General features: G+C 38.9%; 13 protein-coding genes across 15 annotated transcripts; 8 read left to right on the forward strand and 5 right to left on the reverse strand.

Moving 5' to 3' along the window:
- The first annotated feature begins 171 nt into the window (after positions 1–171).
- Gasu_17740 (uncharacterized protein) lies at positions 172–2,492 on the forward strand. The gene has a single exon (XM_005707476.1). The coding sequence runs from the start codon at positions 449–451 to the stop codon at positions 2,387–2,389; it is 1,941 nt and encodes a 646-aa protein (XP_005707533.1). The 5' UTR covers positions 172–448; the 3' UTR covers positions 2,390–2,492.
- Positions 2,493–2,496: 4 nt separating this feature from the next.
- On the reverse strand, positions 2,497–3,951 carry Gasu_17750 (mitochondrial carrier). Its single transcript, XM_005707477.1, has 2 exons — positions 2,601–3,951; positions 2,497–2,553 (listed from the first exon to the last, which is right to left on the reverse strand). The coding sequence occupies exons 1-2, from the start codon at positions 3,834–3,836 to the stop codon at positions 2,518–2,520; spliced, it is 1,272 nt and encodes a 423-aa protein (XP_005707534.1). The 5' UTR covers positions 3,837–3,951; the 3' UTR covers positions 2,497–2,517.
- Positions 3,952–3,966: 15 nt separating this feature from the next.
- Gasu_17760 (uncharacterized protein) lies at positions 3,967–5,101 on the reverse strand. Its single transcript, XM_005707478.1, has 4 exons — positions 4,736–5,101; positions 4,614–4,684; positions 4,332–4,563; positions 3,967–4,270 (listed from the first exon to the last, which is right to left on the reverse strand). The coding sequence occupies exons 1-4, from the start codon at positions 5,061–5,063 to the stop codon at positions 4,131–4,133; spliced, it is 771 nt and encodes a 256-aa protein (XP_005707535.1). The 5' UTR covers positions 5,064–5,101; the 3' UTR covers positions 3,967–4,130.
- Positions 5,102–5,841: 740 nt separating this feature from the next.
- Gasu_17770 (chloride channel/carrier, CIC family) lies at positions 5,842–8,292 on the forward strand. Its single transcript, XM_005707479.1, has 2 exons — positions 5,842–8,167; positions 8,223–8,292. Exons 1-2 carry the CDS (start codon positions 6,014–6,016, stop codon positions 8,256–8,258), a joined length of 2,190 nt encoding a protein of 729 aa, XP_005707536.1. The 5' UTR covers positions 5,842–6,013; the 3' UTR covers positions 8,259–8,292.
- Positions 8,293–8,296: 4 nt separating this feature from the next.
- Gasu_17780 (NAD+ diphosphatase) lies at positions 8,297–9,811 on the reverse strand. The gene is made up of 2 exons (XM_005707480.1): positions 8,611–9,811; positions 8,297–8,558 (listed from the first exon to the last, which is right to left on the reverse strand). Exons 1-2 carry the CDS (start codon positions 9,799–9,801, stop codon positions 8,406–8,408), a joined length of 1,344 nt encoding a protein of 447 aa, XP_005707537.1. The 5' UTR covers positions 9,802–9,811; the 3' UTR covers positions 8,297–8,405.
- Positions 9,812–9,821: 10 nt separating this feature from the next.
- Positions 9,822–11,542, forward strand: Gasu_17790 (peroxidase). The gene is made up of 3 exons (XM_005707481.1): positions 9,822–10,793; positions 10,847–10,912; positions 10,963–11,542. The coding sequence occupies exons 1-3, from the start codon at positions 10,278–10,280 to the stop codon at positions 11,416–11,418; spliced, it is 1,038 nt and encodes a 345-aa protein (XP_005707538.1). The 5' UTR covers positions 9,822–10,277; the 3' UTR covers positions 11,419–11,542.
- A 329-nt stretch (positions 11,543–11,871) lies between these two features.
- Gasu_17800 (peroxidase) lies at positions 11,872–13,059 on the forward strand. The gene is made up of 3 exons (XM_005707482.1): positions 11,872–12,426; positions 12,484–12,549; positions 12,609–13,059. Exons 1-3 carry the CDS (start codon positions 11,902–11,904, stop codon positions 12,987–12,989), a joined length of 972 nt encoding a protein of 323 aa, XP_005707539.1. The 5' UTR covers positions 11,872–11,901; the 3' UTR covers positions 12,990–13,059.
- A 218-nt stretch (positions 13,060–13,277) lies between these two features.
- Positions 13,278–15,671, reverse strand: Gasu_17810 (hypothetical protein). 2 transcript variants are annotated; one of them, XM_005707483.1, is made up of 3 exons: positions 15,149–15,671; positions 13,550–15,097; positions 13,278–13,501 (listed from the first exon to the last, which is right to left on the reverse strand). In XM_005707483.1, exons 1-3 carry the CDS (start codon positions 15,284–15,286, stop codon positions 13,328–13,330), a joined length of 1,860 nt encoding a protein of 619 aa, XP_005707540.1. In that variant the 5' UTR covers positions 15,287–15,671; the 3' UTR covers positions 13,278–13,327. The 2 variants fall into 2 exon arrangements, with proteins under 2 accessions (XP_005707540.1, XP_005707541.1); XM_005707484.1 differs by having other exon boundaries at positions 13,550–15,221.
- A 10-nt stretch (positions 15,672–15,681) lies between these two features.
- On the forward strand, positions 15,682–17,713 carry Gasu_17820 (uncharacterized protein). Its single transcript, XM_005707485.1, has 7 exons — positions 15,682–15,820; positions 15,885–16,106; positions 16,157–16,322; positions 16,379–16,662; positions 16,720–17,031; positions 17,081–17,194; positions 17,250–17,713. Exons 1-7 carry the CDS (start codon positions 15,692–15,694, stop codon positions 17,640–17,642), a joined length of 1,620 nt encoding a protein of 539 aa, XP_005707542.1. The 5' UTR covers positions 15,682–15,691; the 3' UTR covers positions 17,643–17,713.
- An 18-nt stretch (positions 17,714–17,731) lies between these two features.
- Gasu_17830 (protochlorophyllide reductase) lies at positions 17,732–19,472 on the forward strand. Its single transcript, XM_005707486.1, has 2 exons — positions 17,732–17,921; positions 17,986–19,472. The coding sequence occupies exons 1-2, from the start codon at positions 17,782–17,784 to the stop codon at positions 18,869–18,871; spliced, it is 1,026 nt and encodes a 341-aa protein (XP_005707543.1). The 5' UTR covers positions 17,732–17,781; the 3' UTR covers positions 18,872–19,472.
- A 4-nt stretch (positions 19,473–19,476) lies between these two features.
- On the reverse strand, positions 19,477–20,781 carry Gasu_17840 (uncharacterized protein). The gene has a single exon (XM_005707487.1). It carries the CDS (start codon positions 20,759–20,761, stop codon positions 19,631–19,633), a length of 1,131 nt encoding a protein of 376 aa, XP_005707544.1. The 5' UTR covers positions 20,762–20,781; the 3' UTR covers positions 19,477–19,630.
- Positions 20,782–21,131: 350 nt separating this feature from the next.
- On the forward strand, positions 21,132–22,432 carry Gasu_17850 (uncharacterized protein). The gene has a single exon (XM_005707488.1). It carries the CDS (start codon positions 21,202–21,204, stop codon positions 22,336–22,338), a length of 1,137 nt encoding a protein of 378 aa, XP_005707545.1. The 5' UTR covers positions 21,132–21,201; the 3' UTR covers positions 22,339–22,432.
- A 9-nt stretch (positions 22,433–22,441) lies between these two features.
- On the forward strand, positions 22,442–26,352 carry Gasu_17860 (structural maintenance of chromosome (SMC ATPase family)). Of its 2 annotated transcripts, none has more exons than XM_005707490.1 (5): positions 22,442–22,724; positions 22,772–24,241; positions 24,296–24,877; positions 24,933–25,454; positions 25,512–26,352. In XM_005707490.1, the coding sequence occupies exons 1-5, from the start codon at positions 22,557–22,559 to the stop codon at positions 26,262–26,264; spliced, it is 3,495 nt and encodes a 1,164-aa protein (XP_005707547.1). In that variant the 5' UTR covers positions 22,442–22,556; the 3' UTR covers positions 26,265–26,352. The 2 variants fall into 2 exon arrangements, with proteins under 2 accessions (XP_005707547.1, XP_005707546.1); XM_005707489.1 differs by having other exon boundaries at positions 22,772–24,195; positions 24,286–24,877.
- Positions 26,353–26,355: the final 3 nt, after the last annotated feature.

A 26,355-nucleotide genomic window follows, 5' to 3' on the forward strand; every position in this document is an offset into this window, starting at 1 on the left:
GCTTCGCTGTCAATGATGAAGCCACGTCATAAATTCATTTTTCCCCATCTAGACACGAAAACTGAGACCCCTCCCTCCTTGACCTGAGATGATCTTCTCGAACCATCTTTCGCACCCTCAGGGCATCCATCCGTTGTAAATAGACAAAGAGGCCTACTGCCTTCATCCCCACACTTCTTCACAATATAATCAAAAATTGGACTGGGTTGTCTAGCACTTGACATAGCGCCACTTGCTGAAATTATATCCTTCTTCAAGCTTTGAATTTTTTTTGTTTTCTGTTTGCGGAGTTGTCTTCTCTTATGGGCGTCTTTAACATGTCTTAGATATTCTTAATAGCTTTACTTTAGCGGAGGCCGTCGACTGAGCCGTTTTGTCAGTTCTGAGAAAAGTCTGCTCCGTTTATATATTTGACGTATTACGGGTATTAAGCAGGATTGCACTTGCTATGGCTTCTCTCGAAGGTCTAGATAGTGTCGAGAAGAATTACAGACAGGAGAACAAAGCAGCTCTTGTAGACACAGATTTCCCCTGTTCTCAAGGGGTTCCCGACTTTTTTCAACAGGACTACGAGTCATCACAGAAAGTTTTAGAACTGGAAAAAACGGGTGGTCTGGAAGGTGACGACTCTGAAAATGAATCGCCTAGAAATGGCGTCCTTTCCCATCTTGGGAAACCTTCCTCTGTCCCAGCCTCTTTCCAGCTTCTCTCAAGGGCAGCTTTGAGGTGGTTGAATAGTGGCGCCGAAGCAAAGCAGAGTCGCTCGTTGGCCCAAGCTACAAAGTCGAACTGTGGTAGCCACCTTGCGAAGACTTTTGAGCCTTGGGACTTTTCTGACGTCGTTTGCTCCGTTAATTCAACAGCACTAGCCTTTGATAACGGAACGATGAAACCTGAAAGGCCTGCTCGTAGCGGTGTGTCGGGTACTTACTTTTTAAAACAAAATACTTCGAGTCAGAACGTATTGGGGGTGTTTAAACCGTCAGATGAGGAGCCATGCGTGGAGAATAGCAAGACAATGAACAGCTCAAGTTCACAACAAGGATCTTGGCTATCAGCAGTTTACAGCTGTCATTACAGCGGACAAGGAGCACTTAAAGAAGTTGCTGCTTACCTACTGGATCATGGAGTATTTTGTGCAGTTCCGCAAACCGTTTTGGCAAGTTGTGATATTGACCTTGGTGGTGGTTATGGCAGTGATAAAGGCAGCAACTTGTATGGTCAGGATTCATTGGAAACAAAGACTGGTGCATTTCAAGTGTATGTTCCTAATGTGGGTGATGCCGAAGATTATGGTCCTGGTGTATTCTCTGTGGATGCAGTTCAGCGCATTGCATTTTTTGACCTCCGTGTTTTGAACTGTGATCGCCACGGTGGTAATTTGTTGGTTACCAAAAGTACTAACGGAAATAGCTTTCAATTGGTACCGATTGATCACGGCTTTATTTTACCGGATAAATTTCAAAGTTATCCTTGGCCTGTTTGGATGGATTGGCCACAAGTAAAAGAGCCGGTTTGTGAAGATGTGAGGAGATATGCGGAAACGTTAGATGGAGAAATGGATGCTCGTCTTATCTTGGATGAAACAGATGGAAGATTGTCAAGAAACAGTTTAAGGATTTTGCGTATAATGACAGCGCTTCTTCAACGAGCCATTTCTAAGAACCTTACGTTATATGAAGTCGGTTGCCTTGTTTATGTTCATGACCCTGAAAGAGAGGAGAGTGAGTTCTCTACCATTATGCTAGAGGCAGCAGAAGCAACTGAAGCACGAAATTCACATATTTTATACGACGAAGAGCATTTACCGTCATCGTGTACTCCATCGCAGTTTCATAGTTGTTATTCTGATTGTGGAGACCCCATCTTTTCTTTAGACTGTGATGGTCTTTCAGAATCAGCTGCGGGAAGTGTTGGTTCTGACCTTGTCTTTTCTGCGAGTGCGCCCGGTAGTCCTTCGACCGTACGACACTTTTCTCATTGGGATCTTACGGAAGATGACTATCTTGTTCGATATGCAATGAAACTTTTTGAGGAAAAGCTAGATGAACTTGTTCTGCGTAGACAAAATAAGAGCAGCAATTCTGGATGCCCACGAATCTTCCGCTCAAGGAGCACGCCAGATATATACAGGTGGCGCCCAGTTTCAGTAATCCATTCTTCAGAACTGAAAGATGGCATGGAAGGGAGACAATCTGTTACCAGTGGTGCAGTATTCAGAGTTGCAGAAACGAACAAGGAGATGTTCAAGGTTGAAGGGGCAACAAGTGGATTGCCTCAGAAACAAGGTTCTCGTGCATCTCCTTGTTCCACAATGGAAAATATGATAAACAATAATGACTGGACTTCATCTGCTGGGAATACTTCGTTCGAAAGGCAGAGTGTCTAGTTGTTACAAGTTTTTCACTGTTACTTTTTCGTTGTTCCAAGTAATTTCTTGGCATTTGTTCATAGGATGGTTGAAATAAAACTTCTTTTTACTGTTCGTTGTAATATATCCATTACTTGCTAGATGAATTATGATTGAGCAGAGGATGATTTTCTATCCAACGACTGACGAGCTCAAAAGTTAAAAACATGATGGCAGTGTTGGGTACTACTCGTAAGAGATGCATACCCATCCCAGAATACAAACCTTGTATCCCTTCTTCTTGTGCTATAGTTTTGATCGACTGTAAAACGCCACGATATTTTGGTAATGCTCCTGATATAGGAGTTTGTTCTCTTAAACGCGTACGAACAACTTCATGAGGATAGGTGGTCGCAGATGCAATCAACTTGGATAGAGCTGCCATGCTCAAATATTCTAGTGACGATAACCTTCCTTGACTTTGTTCAGGTGGCTTTTGTTGATACATCCATTTTTTTAGACGTTCGTATACCACAAAATGGATAGCACCTTCAGTCACACCCCAATAGGAAGCAGATAAACCTTTGTATAATCCACGAAAACCTTCTTCTCTTACGATTCTTTGAAAAGCATCTGCATATGAGGTATACAAAATGGCACCATTTCCACCAGCTTGTAACTGCATCCTAGTTTTCAACATCCAAATAGGATTCGTTATCGTGTTGGATACCATACCAGCTAAGACTGCAGAAAGCATATGCACTAAAGGACTTTCACCTATCTTCTGAAGCATCATTGTCTTACTCGTAGTATATGCCCAAAAATAAGTAGAACGAGCTGGTATCACACCTACCAAAGTGGGAACAAGACCTCGAAAAAAACCGCGCAATCCTTCTTTACTTGCAATCTGCATGGCTATCTGCAATGCTTTCGAGCCATTGCGAGAAAGATGACTGGAACTACTACTCTGCAACTTGGTCTTGATAACTTCCAAAGGACAAGTAACAGCTGCCGACAACGTACCCGCTAAACCACCAGCTAGTAAAGACGCTAGTTGCTTTTGCTTGGACACGCTGGGCAACTTGTGTTGGGTGTCCACTTCGTCTTCGGGGTCTTCTCTGGTGGTGGAAACGTGAGAACCAAACTTGGGAATTCGTTCAACGTTGGCTAGTAAACTTGCAACGGGCATGATGGATAACTGCGTTGGGTTACTTTTCTCGTTGGACAGCTGCATTCTTGCCGTAGGGAAGAACAAGTTGGGATTGAGTCTTCCAGTTTGCTCTTGTTGCTGTGTACAGGGATTCCAAAAACACCAAGGTAAACTTTGAATCATTGCCGTCCTTCGCTGCTTTAAACGACTTTTTAACGAGGAAAACCGCTCAACTCTATTAAAATATTCTCCAAAATCGTAGGGTTGGTAACAAAATTGATACTCGAACCACCAGTCCACTTGTTCACAAGAACAACGGCAGTCAATATGGCGCATGAGCGTTGTTATATTTCTTTTTGTTGAAGAGGTTTTGGAAACGAGACTCCGCAAGTCAAAGGACTCTCCTCATCAAGAGATTAGCTCAACGACGATCGATACACATTTATTTGCATCATGCTGCTGCTTCATGATGAGCCATCCTTTTATTTCAAGTCTTTTTCTATTGCAAATAAAACAGCAGCTTGGAAAGCCATTCTAGAGTTTGTCTACTACAGTAATTCTATCTACCGAGAAAACTTCAGATATTGTCAACGAACTTTTTCTCCTTTGTAAACTCCCATAGTTTGAACGTTACTGTACCATGTCATAAGAAGCCTTTCTGAAAGATTGGTAATATCGAATAGTGGAACGCAAAGAGGCGACCAATAACATGAAAACAGTAAAAAGTATAAAAGAATAAGGAACCAGTTTCAGAAAAGCACTATTCCTTTCTATTCTCCCCGAAAACCGAGAAGTTGAGTGTTGAGCTAAAACAGAAACCGTTCGTCTTACCTACGCAGTACGCTCGAGTGAATGTAGCGTTAACTTTACAAAGTTTTCCAAACGACACGTTACATTGAGTCAAGGTACAAGCGTCACAATCCGGAACACTTGTGCTCATTTGAGAAAATGCAGAACAAACAGTACTCTTGGAACCACCATATATGCAACAAGAACAAATACAAATGTCTGGAACTCGACCTTGGTTGAAACTTGTCGCTTCGAGAGGTTCACTCCATACAAGCTTTATTATCATTTTAAAACTAAATAAAGGAACGCTTCCTCACTACTTACTTGAACCAAATAAAAACCAAACCAAAAATAAAAAAAGGTCTTTGCTTCGGACTTTCTCATTCCCAACCCCACTGGATTATACTTGTGAACCTCATCAACAAAAGATCGTAAACATTACATACAACGACAAATCTTATTTTCTTGTTTCCATTTACATAAACACCGAACTCTTTTTGCACCCTCGAGCATTTGAAACGCTAATTCTCTCAACCAGATTTTAAATATGCCTTCACCATTCATAAATAATATATCAACTGGTCGTTCAAGGGGTCTCATTTCGTGACATATCCATTCTACTTGCGCTCTCTGAACCGCATGAGGTTTATACTGACATTCTACGGCATCATAATGTTGAATGAGCCATATCCTGTTTTGGTTTCTTTTCCATTTCCTTATATGTTCATCTATGACAAGTGTTTGCCAGAGGGAATCTTTCGACCTTGCATCCATACAAAGAACAAAAACATCAGCAAGAAGACAAGAATCAGAAGGAGGAAGATATTCTAATTGAGAGAATGATAATGTCTCCAAATGAATAGGATACGAGTCTATCTCCATATTTGGCAAGAACATGGAAATATTAGGACATAACCATTCCATTATGCTTTTGAATTCTCTTTGTTGAAATAATGAGCAGATTGGTTGATGTTCTGATAAGAACCAAAGAAAACCCTCTGTGCAACACAATTCGTCCATCACTCTCTGCAAGATATTGCACTCGGAGACAACCGGATATAAAAGTTGAAGAGAAAGAGATAATGCACCAATATCTTTCTCTTGTAGACCACAAATAATAATATGAAAGGTAAGGCTTTTGACCAACTCCTCAATCATTTTCCTCTGCCCTTGAATGACCTTCAAAGAAACCGTAATAGACTCACTCTTTCTTTCGACACAATATAACTTTTGCGTATCAAGACAAATTGTATTCTGTTCACCCGAAATAATATCATTCGAGGAATCTTCCTTAAAACTCACATCTTTGACGACACTTCTACAGAGAGGACACTTGTCACTTTCAAGTAGATGAATGCATCTCTCACAAACTATACAATGTTCACATGGAATAAATTGTACAAGGTTTATATTGTCCATGCATATGATACATGTATCTTCATTCATATCCTTGAGAATCACGAATGATTAAGAGAATCATGGAAAGATTGCTGATCCCATCCCATCCTCCTCCTCCCTTCTTCTATTCCTATCGTTCTCGAAGATGATCCAGAAGCACTCATTTCTACGCTTTAATGTGATCTTGATAAAGTTGTCATTTATAGCATTGAAATAGTTGGAAGATACAGCTTCATTCAGGAATATAGGTAACATGATGTGTTTACTCAGAATAGGTTTCTTTCATACTCGTTCTTCTGGTGGAGGCCATCTCAAGGATGGGGTTGATGAAATTTTATTTTTGTTCTTATGTTGAGGTCTGTAAAGTTTGGAATTGTTCTTGTCACTGTGGAAGAAAAAGAAAGGATAGCTTGTCACAGCTAAATGCACCGTATCATTGTAAAGTAAATAGGATAAAGTTTTCGATAAAAAGAACGAGATGTTCCAGGCTTTACAAAAGTAGTCACCACATCCTGAGCTTGAGCACTGTAACCAAAGAGAACATAAGTATCTTGCTTCAGAAGGCCAAAGTCAACGTTAAAAACTTAAGAAAAGTCTCCCTGTGGAATGCTTTACCCCCAGACTCTTCACTTTTATTGTTAGCAGCCTTGGTAGGTATTGGTGGAGGTGCTGGAGTTACTTTATTCAAAACACTGATAAGGTTGGTTTCGGAGTGGTCCTACGGTGATCACTTTGCTGGGAATTTATTGTACTTGTTTGGGAGATACAACATCATTTTTATACCCACATTAGGAGGCTTCCTCGTTAGTTTGTTACGTTCCAGAAAGCAAGAACTGGGTGGTGGTCTCAACGAGATTATCGAACAAGTGAAGCAAGGGAAGCCTGTGAATTTGTCACGATTATTTTTTAAAAACGCTGCTGCAGTTGTTACTCTGGGTACTGGTTGTTCTTTAGGCCCTGAAGGACCTTCCGTGGAAATTGGAGCTGCAGTTTCTCGGCTTTTTTCCAATTGGTTTCGATTATCTTCTGAAAAGCAACTTTGGGTGTTGGCCACAGGAGCAGCTGCTGGATTTGCTGCAGGTTTTAATGCTCCTATTGCTGGAGTATTTTTTGCTTTGGAAATTGTACTTGGCTCGTCAGTTATCCGAAACGGTTTGGATGCGACTGGAAACTCTACTGTTGCTATGTTATTGTTATCTTCTGCGTTATCTGCTTTGGTTTCTCAGGCTGGCTTAGGATCTAGTCCAGCGTTTTCGTTACCCAAATATGAGATATTATCACCCATTGTGGAACTTCCGTTGTATCTTCTATTGGGACTCTTAGCTGGCGTGGCTTCGTTAGGTCTCAAATATTCTTTGCAGTGGGGAAGTAACTTTTTCCAAGGCAAGTTGTCCATTTCAGAATGGATGAAAGCCGTTCCTACTGTAACAAAGCCTTTTTTGGGAGGCCTTTTGAATGGATTGATTGCTTTATTCTTTCCTCAAATCCTTTTTTTTGGTTATGATACTTTGGATGCTTTGTTGGCAGATTCGGATTTTCCTTTGCAGTTACTCTTTACGCTTTTATTTCTAAAGCCTATTGTGACTTCACTATCTTTGGGCTCTGGTCTAGTGGGAGGAACATTTGCTCCTACATTATTTGTCGGTGCCACTTTAGGTGCTTGTTATGCAAAGTTATTGGCTCAGATTGACTATGGTATTTTGCATGTCATGAATCAAAGTTTTGGGTCATGGCTGTCCTCAGGAATGTCCAGCATTCTTCTGATTGCTGGTCCACCTGCTTATAGTATGGTGGGTATGGCTGCTGTATTATCTGGAGTGTTTCGTGCTCCTCTTACAAGTTCTCTGTTGTTATTTGAACTGACTCGTGATTATCGCATTGTATTACCTCTTATGGCTAGCTCTGGTCTGTCATCTTGGCTAGTCGAAACAGTAGAACTAGAATTTTCCAAGAGATGGAATGCGAAAGAGTGGAACAACACCACTAGTAGGGAAGGAATCAAGGAGAACTATGAGAAGAGAGATAAAATGGAGCAACTCAAAGATAGCGAAGAAGATGATCTTCCTAAGAGAGATGAGAAGGGACGTTTATGGAATTCTGTAGATATTAATACTCCTTCTTTTGAATTGGGACAGTCTCTGTCGACAGAAGAACAACGTTTGATGAAACTTATCTCGGTGAGAAATGCATTGAATAACAACTTTGTGTTGTTACATGCGAATATGAGACTAATGGATGCTGTTCATTACCTCATTCAAAGAGATGAAATGTTTGGAATTGTCGTTGTTTCAAACCTGGGGAAGGATGAAGTGATAGTTTTGAAAGAGATCGAAGGAGTGTTTTCACTGAATGACATTTCATTTGGTTTCTTTTCGATGGTCCAAAGCGACCATATAACATTGCAGGGAATGGAAAATGAAGGGCGCATGTTGGATGCTATGAACCCAACTATCTTGTCAGATTCAGCCATTTCGTTTCAAGTATGGAATGAGAACTTATCACATTTTTGTTCACAACCTTGGATATATGTGGAAGATACAGATTCTTTGGCAACAGCATATCATCAGTTGATATTGCATGGAATAGAGAGAGTTTTGGTTATCGAACATGAAACAGAACAGTTGATGGGATGGATAGATGGGACAAGTATAAGAAAAGCTTTTACTATGCAACTTTGTAAATGGGTAAGTCGTCGTTTGAACAGTAAATAAATCTCATCTAAAAGTTGCATATTTCATCTCCGTTGACAAATGCATGACACAATTCATAGGCAATGCTTTGAGGTGGTGGACCACGAAGGCCATTAGGGTCTCGATTGGATAACATTTGTTGAACTTGTTCTCTCGAAAACCACTTTGCATCATCCAATTCCTAAATTGACATCCAAATCACTGTTCTTCACAATCGATAGTATACAACTAACCTGTTTATCCACTTGAATCGTTTGTGAAGAAGCTTCTGCAACAAAACCCAACATAAGACTATAAGGAAATGGCCAAGGTTGTGAAGAATGATATCGACAGCGACCAACTTGAATAAAAGTCTCCTCTTTTACTTCTCTGTAAATAGCATCTTCTATACTTTCACCATGTTCCATGAATCCTGCAATAACACTGTATCGACCTAACGGCCAACTTGGTTGTCTTCCCATTAACAAGTGACCATTTTTCACTACAGCAACAATAATAACTGGATCACTTCTAGGAAACCATTCCATTCCACAGCCTGCACTACAAACACGCTTGCTACCTAATCCTCCCAACTCCGTTAAAGCACCACATTTTCCACAATATTGATGACGAACATGAAACTCAAGCAATGACTGTGCATGCGCTAATACTGCAGCTTCTTGGGGATCAAACTGAATTTTGTATAAAAGTGATCGAATGTTCATAGGCTGCGCGCCTATTTGAGATATCTGGTCACTATTCCATATTCCTGTTGCATCTAACACAAAACAATATTTGTCATATATATCAGATGAAACATTCTCATCGGATAGTATCGCGTGTTTTACACTCGTCCACTTGCCTAATAACAAGGCTTGTCCACCTTTCGCAAGTATTTCTTCTACCAAACCGTGTTCCCGAGTGAACCAAGCAATATGCGCTTGTTCTTTCACAAACGGTTCCTTTTCAGAAGGAGCTTGTTCCGTTACTACCTTTAAAAGTGGTTCTCGATGGTAGAATATGATATATCTGACTTGACTAGAGTTTTCACACTCTTCCAATAAGGAGGCTTGGTTTCTATGATTGTTGAGTCGATCCAAAGGTGACCGAGAAAAGGTATTTAATAGTCCTCTGTCGTTCATAACAACACGTTGGAAAAGAGTATTCGACAATATATCTGCTACACTATGGGTTCCTACAATATGCCTTGTATGTGTGAGACGGTAATTGCCAAAAGGTAAAAACCAAGGTAACTTATGGCACAACCTGTTTCTGTGAGAACAATAGTAATAAGGACCTTTCCTTGGAGTTCTCAAGTGACGATAGGAATGCAAGTTAACTTGACGAAAGCAACTTGACCGCAGACATGAACAACTAATGACATGCACAAATAGACTTCCACCACCAGTACACACTCCCAATGTCCCAACCAACCATAAAGTCATGATACTTGCAAAGTTCTCACTTTGGCATAATTAAAACTTTATTACCAAAAAGAGCTCATAGTCACATTCTTACAACTACTACAACAAACTCTACTCTTTCATCCCTCCACATATTTATTCCTACCCAACGAATGTTGGAAAGGGTAAAGAACTTCTCCTATATACATATGTAGAGATTAAGAATAGAGAATCAACAAGATGGATTTCTTCATATAACTAGTTTCTCGCCACGTGTTTCCATCTTCAACCATAATCGGAAAGTGTTCTCTTCACGCCACATCATAACTGAAAAGGATTCCGAACCATTCCTCATCGATCAAAATGTGTCGATTCCCTCTCAAAACGACAAGAAAAAGACCATTTCTGTGGTCGATGAAATCGCTTCATTTCATATCGATCCGATACTCAATGCCTGTCTCATTCCTTTAAAACAATCGTATTATTCCACTTGCAGGATTATTTCGCATGTCCTCAGCATGAAAACTTTACAGTTCAGAGTGCTTGTCCTTCTTCTATGCACTGTAGTAACGAGACATGGTATCCAAGCAGCATGTTCTTCTTCAACTATGACTCAAATAGAAAACTTATTTGTTCAAAACTTCACTCAAAATTTGGCTCTGGCTCCTCTGTGTCTGCGAGGAGCCTTCCATGACTGTTGGAACGGCTGTAATGGGGCCTTGTTGTTGCCTGACGAAATAGACAGGAGTGAAAATGTTGGATTAGCTCCGCTTCAGACATTTCTAAACCCTTTTCTCAGCCAATTCACTTGTGTAAGCGTCGCTGACTTGATAAACTCCTGCGCAGTGACAGCAGTCAAGTTCCTCGGAGGACCAGAAGTGCCCGTATTCTTTGGTAGAATTGATACTGGCGTTCCAGATCCTAATGGTCTTATTCCTGCTCCAACATTATCTGTACAGGAACTCATATCAGCCTTCGAACCTATCGGGTTCAATTCTAGTGAAATTGTGGTTCTTTCTGGAGCACATTGTGTCGTATGTATATCCAAATTTTTATGCAACGCCACGTAATAACTTCCTCTTTAAAGGGTGTCTGTGAAGGTCAACCGTTCTGCCCAGGTCAAAATACTACTTTTGGAAACCACTACTACGTCGTAAGTAAATTCTCACGTGAAATTTCGTTAGGGACTCAAATATTTCATAGCAATTACTCAATGGAGAACTCGAAGGAAAACTACAAACTGATATCGATCTTCTCCAAGATAACTCCATGCGCAGTCTGGTCCAACAATATGCCAATGACCAGCAGCAATTTTTTGATGATTTTGCTACCGTTTTTGGAAAATATATTTCTCGTATTGAATGTAACCAGTCCTCCAATGGACCTTGCCCTCTTGAAAGTAGTACAACCTCAGCCAGTTCCAGTAGTTCGTCCTCAAACCAAGGAGTTCCTATAAGTTCCTCTTCGATTTCTCCTGGTCAGCCTATTGAGACATCAACTGTTTCTTCTGCCACTAATACCTTTGGTTCTCCGGCCCTTCCTTCCATTAGTGGCAGTAGTGGTATACCCGTTGAGACTCTCCCGTTGGAACCTCCAACTTCGGTACCGATTCAACAGCCACTAGACTCTAACCCTGCTTTTCTATTCCCAGGTCCCTAGGTTATTCCTAAAAGTAGCATAGACAAGTGTATCTTCTACTATTCCAAAGAGAATAGGAAGCTCCACTGTCAGATCATGTAATAAACATCTCAACAACAATTTTCCTCTATTTTCCTTGCATGCCTTTCCTCAACTTGTGTGTAAACTGAGAGTATTCCAGAACAATATTTCCCGTAGACAAATGCGACAAAAGAGAGAGCATAGCTCTCAACGTGCTTCAATCCATGTCCCACTGATGAGTGACTGAAAAAAATGCCAAATTTACGGTCCAGAAATGGGCAAATGCTACAATCGACATGTCCATTCGGTTTGAAGCGTCAAATTTCTGGAAAGAACAGCGATTCGATGGCATTTTTCGTGGTGATTCCATTCTATTTGGGTTGTCTTTGCATTTCATAGCTGGAACAATGGATCATGAAGCAAGCTTAAAAGGGTTGCATCGATAATGTAACATTTTATTGATTTTGGCTTGTTGTCACGAACATGGCAGTGATGGGAGGCTTTAAATATATTTTATCGTTGGCAGCAGTGTTATTTGTTTCTATCAATATTGGTGTACAAGCACAATGTTCGGAAGGTACTATTAAAGAAATGGAAGGCATTTTTGTTCAGAACTTTACACAGAATCGAGCTATGGCTGCTATGTGTCTGCATTCCGCCTTTCATGACTGCTGGAACGGATGTAACGGTGCTTTGTTTCTACCAGAGGAAATAGTTAGACCTGAGAATGCTGGATTGCCACCACTGAAACCACTGTTGATGCCTTTTGCGTCGCAATTCCCCTGTATTAGTATTGCTGATTTGATCAACTCATGTGCAGTCACCGCGCTCAAATTTTTGGGAGGTCCAGAAGTCCCAGTTTATTATGGTAGACTGGACAGAAACGTTCCTGATCCAGCTGGTTTGATTCCCGAACCCACCATGAGTCTATCAGCTCTTATCTCTGCCTTTAATGCAATTGGATTTACAAAAGAAAACGTAGTAACATTATCAGGTGCCCACAGTGTGGTAAGTTGAGAGAAAATTCAGGTATTGAGGGCCAAATTCACAATATACTGAACATAGGGAGTTTGCCACGGTGTTCCTATGTGTCCTGGTCATAATAATACCTTTGGCAATCATTATTACAAGGTGTGTTGAAGTGCTAATCTCCAACATTTGTGACAATAGATTGAATGTGATGACAATAGGAACTTATTGACGGAGACTTTGAAGGCAAATTGGGTACGGATATTGAGCTCTTAGATGACAATACGATGAGGAGTTTGGTTCAACAATATGCCAATGATCAACAACAATTCTTTGATGACTTTACCACTGTATTTGGGAAATATATTTCTAGGATACATTGTAACCAAACTTCGTCAGGTCCCTGTCCCTTGGATGACATCGGTGTATCTACACCTGCTCCATCACCGGAATCAGTTCAACCTGTATCTTCTGAACCTAGCATTCCTTCTAACCCATTCCCAGCTTTTGGCAGTGAACCGTCAGCACCATCCGAACCATCAGCACCATCCTCATCGTCTCCATTTGGCAGTAGCAGCGAACCTGTTTTCTTCCCAATATAGAAAATCGAACTGACAAGTAGTGTGAAACTCCAAAGGGGGTTAGCTAGTAAATAAAGGTCAAAATTTTTCAAGTTTCTTTTTCTCTCTATATGAAGAGATATCATATCATTAGTTTAGAGTGCTATCTCATACGAATAGAGCCATAGTGTGCCTGATAATTGAACAAAATAAAAGAAGAACGGAATAGTAAAATGGCAAGTTACAGGATTCAAAGCAGTCGTAGTCAAACTCTTCTTTTGTACAAAAGGTGACCGTAATTCTTCTAAAAAATCTCCATCACAATATTTTTCAACTCAATCCAACTTTATCAAAATAAAAGACAAAAACCCATCAACATGTTATTCGGACCACTCTACTTGCTGAGTACACATATTCCATCGAAAATGTCGACCATCAGTGGTTTGACAGTCAATCCAATGATTATTATCCTGGTTTGCTGAAGAGGTAGCTTCTTGAGATAAAATGCTATTACTAAGAATAGGTGCGGTTGGTTGAAGGGATGTAATTCTATCCTATTGCAATTGAATTCAGATAACGTTGTCACTGCAACGACTACTTACTTGTATAGGATACAGGGGTACGGCAGGTTCATGAATACGCGATAGATCACTTTGAGGAAATGAAGTCTCTAAGCTGTCGGTGTTATTCATAGCGAGACGATTTGAACGAAAAGTAGAGGATGGCACAGCCTCTTTGTCTACAGAAGCAGTGCTTGGAGACGATTTTTTGAAAAGCTGCAAGTCATGAGGCTTGGCTATTTTTGACCAACCATGTTTGAAAGCTGAAAACAAAGAAGTCACGTCGTCCTTTTTCATCTTATTGGGAACTTCTTTGTTTTTTGGTTTATGACTTTTGTTCGATTTGCTTCGGAATGGAAACTTTTCTTGAATAGAACTTTCCACTTGCTTTGTTTCCTTGACTTTCTCCCAATTTTCGACGGGTAGTGGTGGCAGGTTGGTCCATAGCTGAGATTTTCCCGAAGCAGCCGTTTTTCGACTGGATAAAGTATGCGCATTTTCTTTAGTCTCTTCTTGAATTGACTTTCTCCTTATAGATTCGCCTTGTACTGAAGCAGAAAAAGAACGCTCACTAGAGCTGTGCCTCCCTTGAGACTGTCTCTTCGGTTCTGTTTGTCGTGACAGCTTGTCAGGTTTCTTCAGCTCAGGCTTTCGATCATATTCAGTTTTCGCAGGATTTTCAGATGTTTCTAGCAAGGTCCCTAAGGATTCCTTATTTGCCTGATTCTCTTCTTTATGTTCTTCTGCTGTATTAGATGAGAATACACGGCTTATTTGTCTTTCTGGCGTAGATGCGTTATTAAGATTGTCTGTTCTTTCTTTCGAACGTTTGGATAATAGAGTAGCTTTGGTGTATTGTTCCAACTGCTTTTCACGATCTTGTTCATGAATTGTATCTGAAAATCTTTGTATTCTGTCTTTTACACTTTGAAACACCGGCTCCTCCTGAACACTAGACATGGACATTTCTTGTTCTTCAGTTTTTGTTGTTTGCGGATTTTCCTCCGTTACTATGTTTGTATTGCTCTCCTTACTTGCTTTGTTTTGTGAGACTATATCTTTGTTTGAATGACTGGACTCGACAAATTTTTCAGACTGTGGGATGCTTTTTGGAGTATGTTGATGAGAAGGAGAAGAAGAAGAAGAAAAATGATCATAGCTATTTGCTGTTTCCAACTGGCCCTTTGTTGGTTTTTGATGAGATGAAGTAACTTTGGCTGTAATGAACGGTTCTATTCCTTTGTCCCTTTGTGACTCTTGGCGTAACTTGGTCTGTTGGAGGATGCGAGATGGACTGGGTTCTTTAGAAGTTTGGTTATCAGCTACCCAATTTTCCTTATCTTGTAGTAAGGATTGGTCTAAAAGAAAGGAATCTTGGTTATTGGATGCGAATAGAATAGTTTGTCTTCGTAGTCTTTCTGCTATCCATGACATTTTTCGCATATATTCCATTCCACTTTGTTGAATGTGATGATTAAGTTCTCTAGCAATGGGTTGTAGGTCTTCATTTTGCTGTACATTGCCTAGTCTTTGCAACTGTAACATCATATTCTTCAATGTCTTTTGTGTGTATCTTGATAAAGATTGAATCTGTAGTTGATAGCGTTTAGGTCAAACGTTAGGAGAGAAAGGAACAAATACCTCCAAAGATAGCCATTGAAATTGGTCGGGAACTTGAGACTCTTTACGTATAATATCAGACTTGAGAGTTTGGAACAAGTGAATATCATCTGGATGGTCTAATTGAGAAAGCTCTAGGAAGGATTCGTCACCATCCATGTTTTGCAAGTCGCCTCAAGTTCAAACTTATGATGCACGTTGTATACCACAATTCCACGATATGAAGGACAAAAGGAGTCGATTTACGCTACATCAGAAATTGATTTTGAATATTTGGTAAATAGCATTTTTCTCTCTGAATCCATCTCTTGATGGAAATTGTATGATAAGGCTTGAAAAGAGGGGGAGGGAGGGGGATTTCCATTTGCCCCACCATTTTCAAACTCCAAAGAAAGTTCGTGTGCTGTCCGTCTCCCTATAAAAATGATCTGTCTTTCGATTGTCTCTTTGTGGATGGAATGGGGAATGAGATGATCGTTTACTCGTTGCTCATGATATAGGAAGTACCAATAAATGGGTAAGCTTGGTTGAAACTTGCCACCTGTTCCCAGCAAATTACTTATAATGATAACACAAGTAGAAGACCACGATTCCACACTCAACGTTGTGAACCCTCAAAAGGTACCTTCAGGGGTACCTTGGAAAAACTTTTTCGACTCCGATGGCAACTTGATAGTCAAGAATTTGGACACGGTTTGTACTTTATAGATTTTGTATACATGACGGTCTTAATATTGATGGTATGTCAAACGGACAGGGTGAAAAGACTTCCGTAAAGGACCTGGAGAAACCTGTAGACCCTGTTTTTTTGAGATTCGCAACACAAGAAGAACAACTTTCCGCTGCTATGACTGTCTCAACTTTTCGTACTCAAGAAAAACCACGAATTTCGTTTCTGGGAAAGGCGAATTCTTCATTGATGAAAAGAACTCCTTTGCGTGATAAGAGAAATGTTACAAAGGGTGTAGGACATGTGAAGGTAAAGAAATTCAACTATTTCTTCAAGTCAACTTACACGAATTGCAAAAGATAAATTCGAAAAAAGCACAAATAGAATTTGATAATTTGTTTATCGTTCAAGCTCTACGTGCACATGATGGACCGATATGGTCTCTCAAGTTGAATGAAAAAAGGAATCTACTAGCATCAGGTGGGCAGGATGCTGTGCTTCGTGTATGGCTGTTGTGTGGTCAAGGTATGTCCTCCTACCATGACTATGATTGTAGAAGATACTAAGAAATTCTTCTCTAGGCAATCCGGAAATCAACTGGAATCAGGATTATTCTCAGATATTTTACAATGGAAAAGGAACGGATGAACCAAAGAAACAACAACGTTTGGGTTCGGAGCCAAGCTTTTCTTCTTCTGGTACTCTTTCATCTTCAAAAGAGGCCACCGAAAAGGATATGGAAAACAGTATTTCAAATAGAGAAATGAACATTCAGACCAAATATCCCAGACAAGTGTTGAAACCACGACCATTTCGAGAGTTTATGGGTCATAAATTGGATATTCTGGATGTTGCTTGGTCCAAGGTAAGTGTGCTGTAGTCGGCTACTGTTGTGATGAAATATATATTAGCTCTATTATAGAATGACTTTATATTGAGTGCTTCCATGGACAAAACAGTCCGTCTTTGGCATCCTTCAGTAAATGAAGCACTTCGCAAGTTTCAACACAGTGACTTTATTACGACAGTTCATTTTCATCCCATGGAAGAAGGTATATTTATTAGTGGTGCATTAGATGAAAAACTTCGTGTATGGGATATAGCAGAAAAGAAAGTGATTACTTTCAAAGATCGATTGGGTCTCATTACGGCATCTAGTATTTCTCGAGATGGCAAACATTTGTTAGTGGGAACTTATAAGGGACTGTGCAAGTCATTCCAGTTGAAACAAGATGTGAGTATACTGCACTAGAATGGGATATTGAGGTTTGAAATATTCATAGGATGGAACGTGGACTTTGCAACAAGTGAATGAAGTGGAAGTGTGTTCACGAAGGGGTAAGAATAGCAAAGGCAGTAAGATATCTGGTATTAGTTTTAAACCCCATTCGGAAGAAGTGAGTTTTTAGAAAGCGACATTGTGATGGTTTATATTTATTTTTTCACTTTTAGTTTTTGGTATCTTCAAATGATAGTCGTCTTCGTTGTTATCAACTGGAGTCATTTTTTCGTACTTGTAAATATTTAGGACATCGTAACTTTTGTAGTCAGATTCATCCTTGTTATAGTGAAGATGGAGAATACGTCCTATGTGGTTCAGAAGATCGTCAAGTATATATTTGGCATACTCAACCTCAAAAGGTACCCGAGAACAATGGCAAAACTGAACAGAATGAATGGTCTGAACATTTTATGGCACATAATTGTATCGTTTCTTGTGCCATATTTGCACCAAATGTTGTATGGAAAGATAGAAAAGTAGCCAGCAATAGTGCTATTGGTAGAGTGATCATTACTGCTGGTTACAGTGGAGAAATTCGAATATATGAAAATATAGATTTGTAAAAGACACGTTAGAATGCATTGGAGTATTTTTTGTTTTATTATGCGTTGAAAATAAAACTGAAAATTCATTTGGAATTGTTTTGATCGGGACAATTCATTCATTGAACAACGTTGACTTGTTTTCATAGTAGTAGAAAGTATGAGTCGAGAGCTTGAACAACCAAAAGATTGGATTTCCTCCTTTAGCAAACAAGAATGGAAAACACCTGCAGTTGCTGTTGCAGGCACTTTAGCTTCCTTGGGTCTTATTCGATTGTACTCTAATGGCCCTGTCTATCGGTAGGCTTCTTTGGTATTCTATTATGTGTATTTTATATCAACCATTCTTCTTCTTTACTGTTAGAAAAACGGTTAACCTGAAAGGAAAAGTAGTCGTTGTTACTGGTGCCAATACGGGCATTGGAAAGGAAACTTGTATTCAGTTGGCGAAAATGGGCGCCACCATAGTGATGGCTTGTCGAGACTCTTCAAGAGCACTCAAAGCAAAAGAACAAGTTGTAAAACTATCCAAAAACGAGGATATAGATATCATTCGGTTAGATTTAAGTGACTTATCTTCCGTTCGTCAATTTGTTTCCGACTTTTGCAAGAAATATTCCCGACTGGATATTTTATTTTGTAATGCAGGGGTTATGGCTTTACCCAAAAGAGAAACAACCAAAGACGGTTTTGAGATGCAATTCGGAGTCAATCATTTGGGACATTTCCTATTGACCAATCTTTTGTTGGATAGATTGATTGCTTCAGCACCTAGTCGAGTGATAGTAGTTTCTTCTTATGGGCATACATTTGGGAAGATTGATTTTGACAATTTGCAATGGGAGAGAAATTACTCGGGTTTTGCAGCATATGGTGCTTCCAAGTTAGCCAATATATTGTTTGTCAAAGAGTTGGATAAGCGTTTGAAACAACAAAATGCAAATGTGGGAGTATATGCAGTACATCCAGGAGCGGTTCGTACGGAACTTGCTCGATATATTTTATCAAGTTGGTGGAAGAAGTTGTTGGCTGCACCAGTATTACCGCGCAGTTATTTGCTCATGAAGGATCCTTATCATGGTGCACAAACACAGATTCGATGTGCTATTGATCCTTCATTGCAACAGTCCAGTGGTAAATACTTTGCTGATTGTAAAGAAACGACTCCATCTGCTGCTGCTAGAGATGCTCGAGTTGCAGAAAAGTTGTGGCAGGTATCGGAACAGTTGGTGGGTATGGCGAAGAAATAAAAGACAATGTATAATGTTGTGTAAGACTTGGAGATTTTATATTTTCAATATTTTCATGGCAACTTGCATATCATTGGGTGCCTTTTGAGTGATTCGATATCGCAACCACTCTATTCCAGTCATTCCCATTTCTGGAGTCACTTGTATCTTACTCAACTTGGTTTCTGCATCCTTTTGACTCACGTCATAAGCAAATTGTAGTCTGGATTGATGTTCACGTAAGTCTGGTAACTGACGAACTATGTTTTGTAACATTCTTCCAAAATCCTTACCAAATACCGATCTAGCTACTCCCCTATTTAACGTACCCATATAAAGTCTACGTCCCCAAGCTGTCTTACAAGCATTGACCAACGTTTTAGAACGACTATCGCCTTGAAAGGATGCAATAGGAAACCAAAGTGGTCTCTCAGGTGACTTTGTAAACAAAGTAAATACAGGAGTCCCATCTTCCGGTAGCTGTGTTGTTGCATTCTGTCTTTTCATTTGTTCTTGATATAATTGTTGGCGCATCTTTCTGCCTTTTTTGGAAACCAGACTTGATACACCACTCTTTTTGGGTTTTCTGGTGAACACAAAGGGCATTGTAGTAAGTGGTTTATATAAAAGTTTAGAGAGACGAGCACCTGTAAAATTATTCCATGGTTGTAATCCTAAACTTCTTTGAGAAGGAAAACAAGTATGTGGACAAGAAGAAACGAATAGGCAACAAGTGAAACTTGTCATCAATCCACACTTTTTCAATTGTGATTTTCTTCTTCAAAAGCATTTGGATTCCAAATAACTCAACGCTTGAGATATCTTTTCCGTTTTGTTGACAACTCCTCTTATCCAATTATAGTGAATAATCATTCTATCGGCATGAAAGAATATATCATCTTGTAGTTGTTGGAAAGAAATATCTATCCATCTTGTATTCTTTGATATTACTGTATTCTTCTCATTGTAGGAAACCCACAAGGTATAAGCACCATGAGGAAATATTTCAGGGTCCAATACTTGTGTCACAATTTGAGCAACAATATTATGATTCTCATCTAGCCTTGTATTCAGACCTATACAGTATGAAAAGGTCGGATCTGGTTTCAAAAAGGTAAGACAGGTATTCGTTGCTACTCTTTTAGAATACCAAAAAGGACCTGTTCTACATAATACTCTATTGAAACTTCGTTGTTGACTAATGATAGGATATTGTTGATACATTTGTTGCATCATTATACGTAATAATAACTGTGTAGCACAATGACTATGAATATACACAAATCCAGTATTCATATAAGAAAAGAGAGATTGATGAGAATACTTTCGATCTGTTTGAATAAAAATATCGACATGGAGACTACGTTTTTGTTGCAAATAAGGAATGGGATTTTGTATCCATACAACATCGGGATCTGAAAATAATATATCCACGTTGTAAGAAATAACGGAATAGAACACCAGATATTTCAGTTGTGTAAGTGAAATGAATTCTATGTTGCCTCCTGCTGGATAAGCTCTTCGGTGGTTGATATTTTGGAAGATGTTTTGCCAAAATGAGAAAGGTAAACAGCTGGGTGGTATCAAGTCGGTGACTTTCCAAGCAGGTATATGATGGAATACACAATATTCATAAATATAGGGGTCGATACAAAAAACGATCAAGTTTTCGAGTTGCAAGGTAGAGAGGCGACCAACGAATAAATTCACCAACGGAATATAGGCTTCATTAGCTAATGTTGCTACAACCCATTTCCGAGAGCCGTTTAAAGTGGCGAAAGAGTGGCGTTGCAAAAACTCTTGAAACTTGTCAGTTGAAGAAGGTGATGATAACAATAGCCACCAACATAATATGCTTATTGCTATCCAACTATGAATAGTTGAAAGAAAGGAAGCAATCCTAAAGACCATCAATAGTGACCTGTGTGGGAAAAGGGATATTTATTGGAAATGTCCCAGTCATCATACTTGTGAATCATAAAGCAGAAATAGGATTGATACATTGCCCTATGGAAGAATGTTCATGCATCATACATAGACACGTCATCTAATATGGTTATAAGAAATGGCCACGTAAAGAGACCGCTTGAAAAGAAAATGCACAACAATTCTCTTAAGCTCAGGCCAGTTGGCCACGACACAGAATGACAGTTTCTAGAGCAGCATCGTGTCTCTATTGTTTGTAGTGGCTTGAATTGTTAGACGCTTTTTCGTCATATTTCTCTTTTCTATTTGCAGAATATTACAATATCTCCTCGTGATAAGAGAGATACTTATTTATTGAATGTTATTATAGTTTATTTATTGAGAAAAAGAGGAAAAATATAGTTGAACGATAATATACGACTAGAATGCAGACCAAAAAGACTCTTTTTATTTTATTCTTATATATTGCATTGTGGATATTTCATACTGGTTGGAGAGTGGATGCTCAGCTACAAGAGCAATTGTTGTGGTCAGACACAGATACTAGAGTGAATATTCTAAGACAACATATTCACGCAGATAAGGACCTCCAATGGGAAGATGAATTGAAAAAGTTAAAGGAAGGAATTCAAGTGGAAAGAAGGGATGCTCAGAAAGTAAATAAACAATCCAAGACCACTGCTTCTTTACCCAACCTCAACCAACCTCAACCACACGAAAGGAAGTTTTCAAGACAATCAACAACAATGAGGGGAGGAGGAGGAGGAGGAAATATTTCTGAAACAACGTTATACGTGGATATGTTGAACCGTCTTGCCAAAACTGGAGGCAACTTGATGGAACTAGTGGAAGGAATACGAAAGGCCGTAGAACTACAAGGAAATCAAGACAATCTTATTAAAGTGGATGAAGCTATAGATCATTTATTGACTAGTCTTCACAATGTTCCATTAAGTCTATCATTACCCAAAGTGAGAGAGATAGATATCATGACCGGTCTCATGGAAAGAAGACTGGTAGACCGTTTGGTAAAGTTGATAGATTCACAACCGATAACATCCATTGTACATGTTTCTTGTGGCAATCAAATGCATTGGATGAATAGTGTTTTACAGTTAAGACCTCAGATACGTTACATGGGATTGGATAGTCGAGATGCTACTTTGGTATGGTTACGTTCGAAATATTACGGTCATCCTAATATTCAGTTTCGAACTGTTGAATGGCAATATATGTTACCACAAGGATATCAGTTACTTGTAGCCATCAATGCACTGTCTCCTTTAGAATTGCAACAAGTATATTCCTTTTTCTCAGCAGCCAAGTATGCAGGCTTTGAATACTTTTTGGTCAATTCCTATGAAGGAACCAAAAATGAAGAACGCAATCAGAGCAAAATGTTAGACTTTCGAAAACCTCCATTTGGTTTCAAAAGACCAGTACGAGTGTTTCATGAAATGGGTGCCTTGAAAGGGAAACCGATATCTCTCTTAATGTATTCTAAACAGGTCTTGGAAGAGTTTGGAAAGAAAGAGATGACAGTAACTTATGAGGAGCTATGAATATACTGCTTTTTGATCATTAATAACTGTAATTAATGAAAGCACAATAAAACGCATATATATATATCATCAAGTTGGGATATTTGTATTCGAAAACAGTTGTGACAAGAAGTTGCTTTTGGACATTTTTCAAAATGAGAATTGGGCGGGCTAAAGGATGAGCATTCTTTCGAATTGTTTGACAAACAAGTTTTAGGCACAACATCTATATACAACCAATGTATATAGAAGAGATTATTATTGAAGGTTTCAAGTCCTATGCAACTCGAACTCATATAGGACCGTTCGACCTACATTTCAATGCTATTACTGGTTTCAATGGTTCCGGAAAGAGCAATATATTGGATGCTATCTGTTTTGTTATGGGAATAACTAGTTTATCTCATGTAAGTGGATGGCAAGAAAGTTATGGTAAAGTGTTTAAATATTCTAGTTGAGAGCTTCGAGTCTCCAAGAGTTGATTTACAAACAAGGCCAGTCAGGTGTACATAAAGCCAGTGTTACTATTATCTTCAACAATACAAATAAACAACAAACACCGCCAGGTTATGAAAACTGCGAGAAAATTACTGTGACGAGACAAATCCTAACTGGTGGACGTTCCAAATATTTAGTGAACGGTCACGTTTCTCAACCTACTGCCGTCCAGAACCTGTTTCAATCTGTCCAACTAAATGTGAACAACCCTCATTTTCTTATCATGCAAGGTCGGATTACTAAAGTTATCAATATGAAGCCGCAAGAAGTTGTTGCAATGATTGAGGAAGCTGCAGGTACTCGAATGTATGAAATGAAAAGAGAGGCGGCATTGAAAACCATTTCCAAGAAAGATAAGAAACTAGAAGAAATTGATGAGCTTTTTCAGAATCAAATTACTCCAACACTGGAAAAGTTAAGAAAGGAAAGAGCAAACTATATGCAATGGGTTACCAATCAAGAGGAATTGGAGAAACTACGAAAGTGGAGTGTTTTAGCTGAATTTCATTCTCATAAACATTCTCTTGAAAGACTTGTAGAAAACATCAAAGATAAAGAGAATAAGCATAAAAAATGCTTACAAGAGATTGAAGAGAAAAATCAAAGAATGTATTCGATAGAACAACAGTTGAACAAGGCAAATGAATCGAGTAATCCTAGAACTTTTAAAGAGATTCGAGATGCGGAAGAGAAAATGGACCAACTATCCAAACAACTCGTAAAAACGACAACTTTTTATGAGAACTACAAAGATTCATATAACAGAGAGAAGAATGAACATGAGAGGAATGTAAAGTCCTTGAATGGTTCTCGAGAGAGAAGGAAGCAGTTGGTTGAATATTTAGACAATTTGCAACAAATTTTGGAACAAAAAAGGAAAGAACTTGATCGATCTACTCAGCGTTTAGAGAAAGTATTTCAGTTTGGGGATGCACAAGGTCTCGATACTAAAAAACAGCTCCTTCAAGATGAAATTTCGGATGCTGAGAACGATCGTAAACAATTGGAGTACAAGATAAAGCGAGTAAAAGGTCAATTGGAAAATTTAGAAAAAGGAAAAACTTCTTTTATGGATGCTTGTAGTAAGGAAACGGATTCCTTGAAAGAGTTGGAGCAACAAAAGGCAAAATTGGTCAATGAATTGAATGAGTTGAAAGTTTCTATTCATGATTTAGATTTCGATAAAGAAGGAAATGAACGGTTATTAAAAGAAAGAGATGAACATAAGGCAGCCATTCAACAGATGACTGAGAAACTCGATGCCCTTAAGGGACGATTAAATATGATGGATTTTCAGTATGATAAGAAGAGTAGTGGTCTTGACGATACGAACGTCCATGGAATGATTGCTCAACTATTTCAAGTTCCTCATTTGGAAAAGTACGCCACTTCTGTGGAAACTGCTGCTGGACCCAAACTTTATCAGGTGATAATGAAAACCCTCAACTGAAATCGTAATTACTAAATTAGTGATATTCAGGTCGTTGTAGATACAGAACAAACTGCAAAACGACTTTTGGAACGAGGCCATCTTCCTCGAAAAGTTACTATTATTCCATTGAATAGAATCCATTCGAAAGTAATCACGCAAGACAAGTTGCAAAAAATAGAGAATATTTGTCCTGATGCTCGATTGGCCTTGTCTCTAATAGAATTTGAAGCATATTATGAACCAGCCATGAAATTTGTATTTGGAAACATTATCATATGTCCGGATACAGAAACTGCGAACCAAATTAGTTTCCATCCTGATATAAAAGTCCGAACGGTAACTTTGCAAGGAGATATTTATGATCCTGCTGGAACTTTAACTGGCGGTAGTACTTCAAATGCTATAGATAAGACTAGCATCTTGGAGTCTTTGATGGAAATGACACAGTTGAGAAAACAAATTGCAAGTCATGAAAGACATGTTGAAAAATTGGATTCCGTCATTCGAGAAAACCAAGATAAGGAATCCTTATATAGAGAACTGGTCAGAAAACAAAACATAATGCAGCATGAAATCCAGCTACTGGAATCAAGACTTGAAACTTTTGAAACCACAAAGGTATCTCAAAAGGTATGACTTGCATATTACCTTTTCTAATCAAACTTGAGCTAAAAAAAGGAGATAGTTGCTTCAGACTGATAACCAAATCCAACAGTTGTTACATGAACATGACCATTTACAGGAATTGCTGAAAGTTTGTCAAGAGAAAATCAAGAAATTAGAAGAACAGTTACGAAGCTCTGATCAAGATGAAGTCGAAAGTCCAATTGAAAGACTAAAGAGCGAACAACAACAACTTAAAAAGGAAACGGAGGATATTAGTATAGCTCTTCAAACAACACAATTAGAATTGACCCATTTGAAAGACGAATGCGAGAGACTTGAAAATGTCATCAGTTCAAGCAATCATACCATGTCACAAATGGAGATAGAAATGTCCAATTTACAGGATAAGCAGTGTTCCATTCAACAAAGTATCGATGAACTCAATGCCCATCTCAACAAGTTACGTCAACAAGCCAAAGACCAGAATAAGGAGGTTGTTGCACTGGAAACGGAGAAAAACGAACTCTTTTCGAAATTGGAAACTTTACAAGTAGAAATGGAAAAGGAGACAAGAGAACTAGACGCATTACGTCAACATCAGGTAGTCCTATATGAAAATTTGAATAATCTTCTCTATTTCTCATGGTGTTGTTTTTAGGAATCCATTCAAAAGAGGATGAAAGAATTAGAAAAGAAATTTCCACGAATTGAAGAGGAATGTTATTCTTATCGTGATCAACTCCGAGACATATCACAGTACAATGTGCAAGATCAATTATCGAGTCTTGAGAAAGAACAGAGTCGTCTAGATAGAGTCGTCAACAGAAAAGTGTCCAGCATGTTTGAACAAGCCGAACAAGAATATCAAGACCTTTTGAGGAAGAAGAGAATAGTAGAAAATGATCGACGACAGATACAAGCAGTTATTAAGGAACTTGATGAGAAGAAAATTCTGGCTGTAGAGAAAACTTGGAACAAAGTCAATCAAGACCTAGCTTCTATTTTTTCATCTTTATTACCTGGTTCCTCAGCTTATTTGAAACCGTTGGAAGAAAAGAGTATATTGGAAGGTCTTGAAATACAAGTTGCTTTGAATAATAGTTGGAAAAAGAATCTTTCCGAACTGAGTGGTGGACAACGCAGTTTGGTTGCTCTTTCTCTTATTTTGGCATTGTTACGTTACAAACCTGCTCCTTTGTATATTTTGGATGAAGTAGATGCAGCGTTGGATCTCAGCCATACCCAAAATATAGGAACTATGTTAAGAAAGCACTTTGGCCACTCACAGTTTATAGTTGTTAGTTTGAAAGAAGGAATGTTCCAAAATGCCAACATTCTATTTCGAACTAAACTAGTCGATGGTACTTCCACAGTGGAAAGGACTATTGGAGACAAGGAAAATATGTCTTGAGACGTATTTTTACTTGATTGTTATAAAAACGAGAGTTTCCAATAACTTTGTTATCATAAATAAAATGGTTTGGTAGACTTCTTTGATGAAT

Source organism: Galdieria sulphuraria (assembly GCF_000341285.1).
Source record: "Galdieria sulphuraria unplaced genomic scaffold scaf_11, whole genome shotgun sequence".
NCBI lineage: Eukaryota > Rhodophyta > Bangiophyceae > Galdieriales > Galdieriaceae > Galdieria > Galdieria sulphuraria.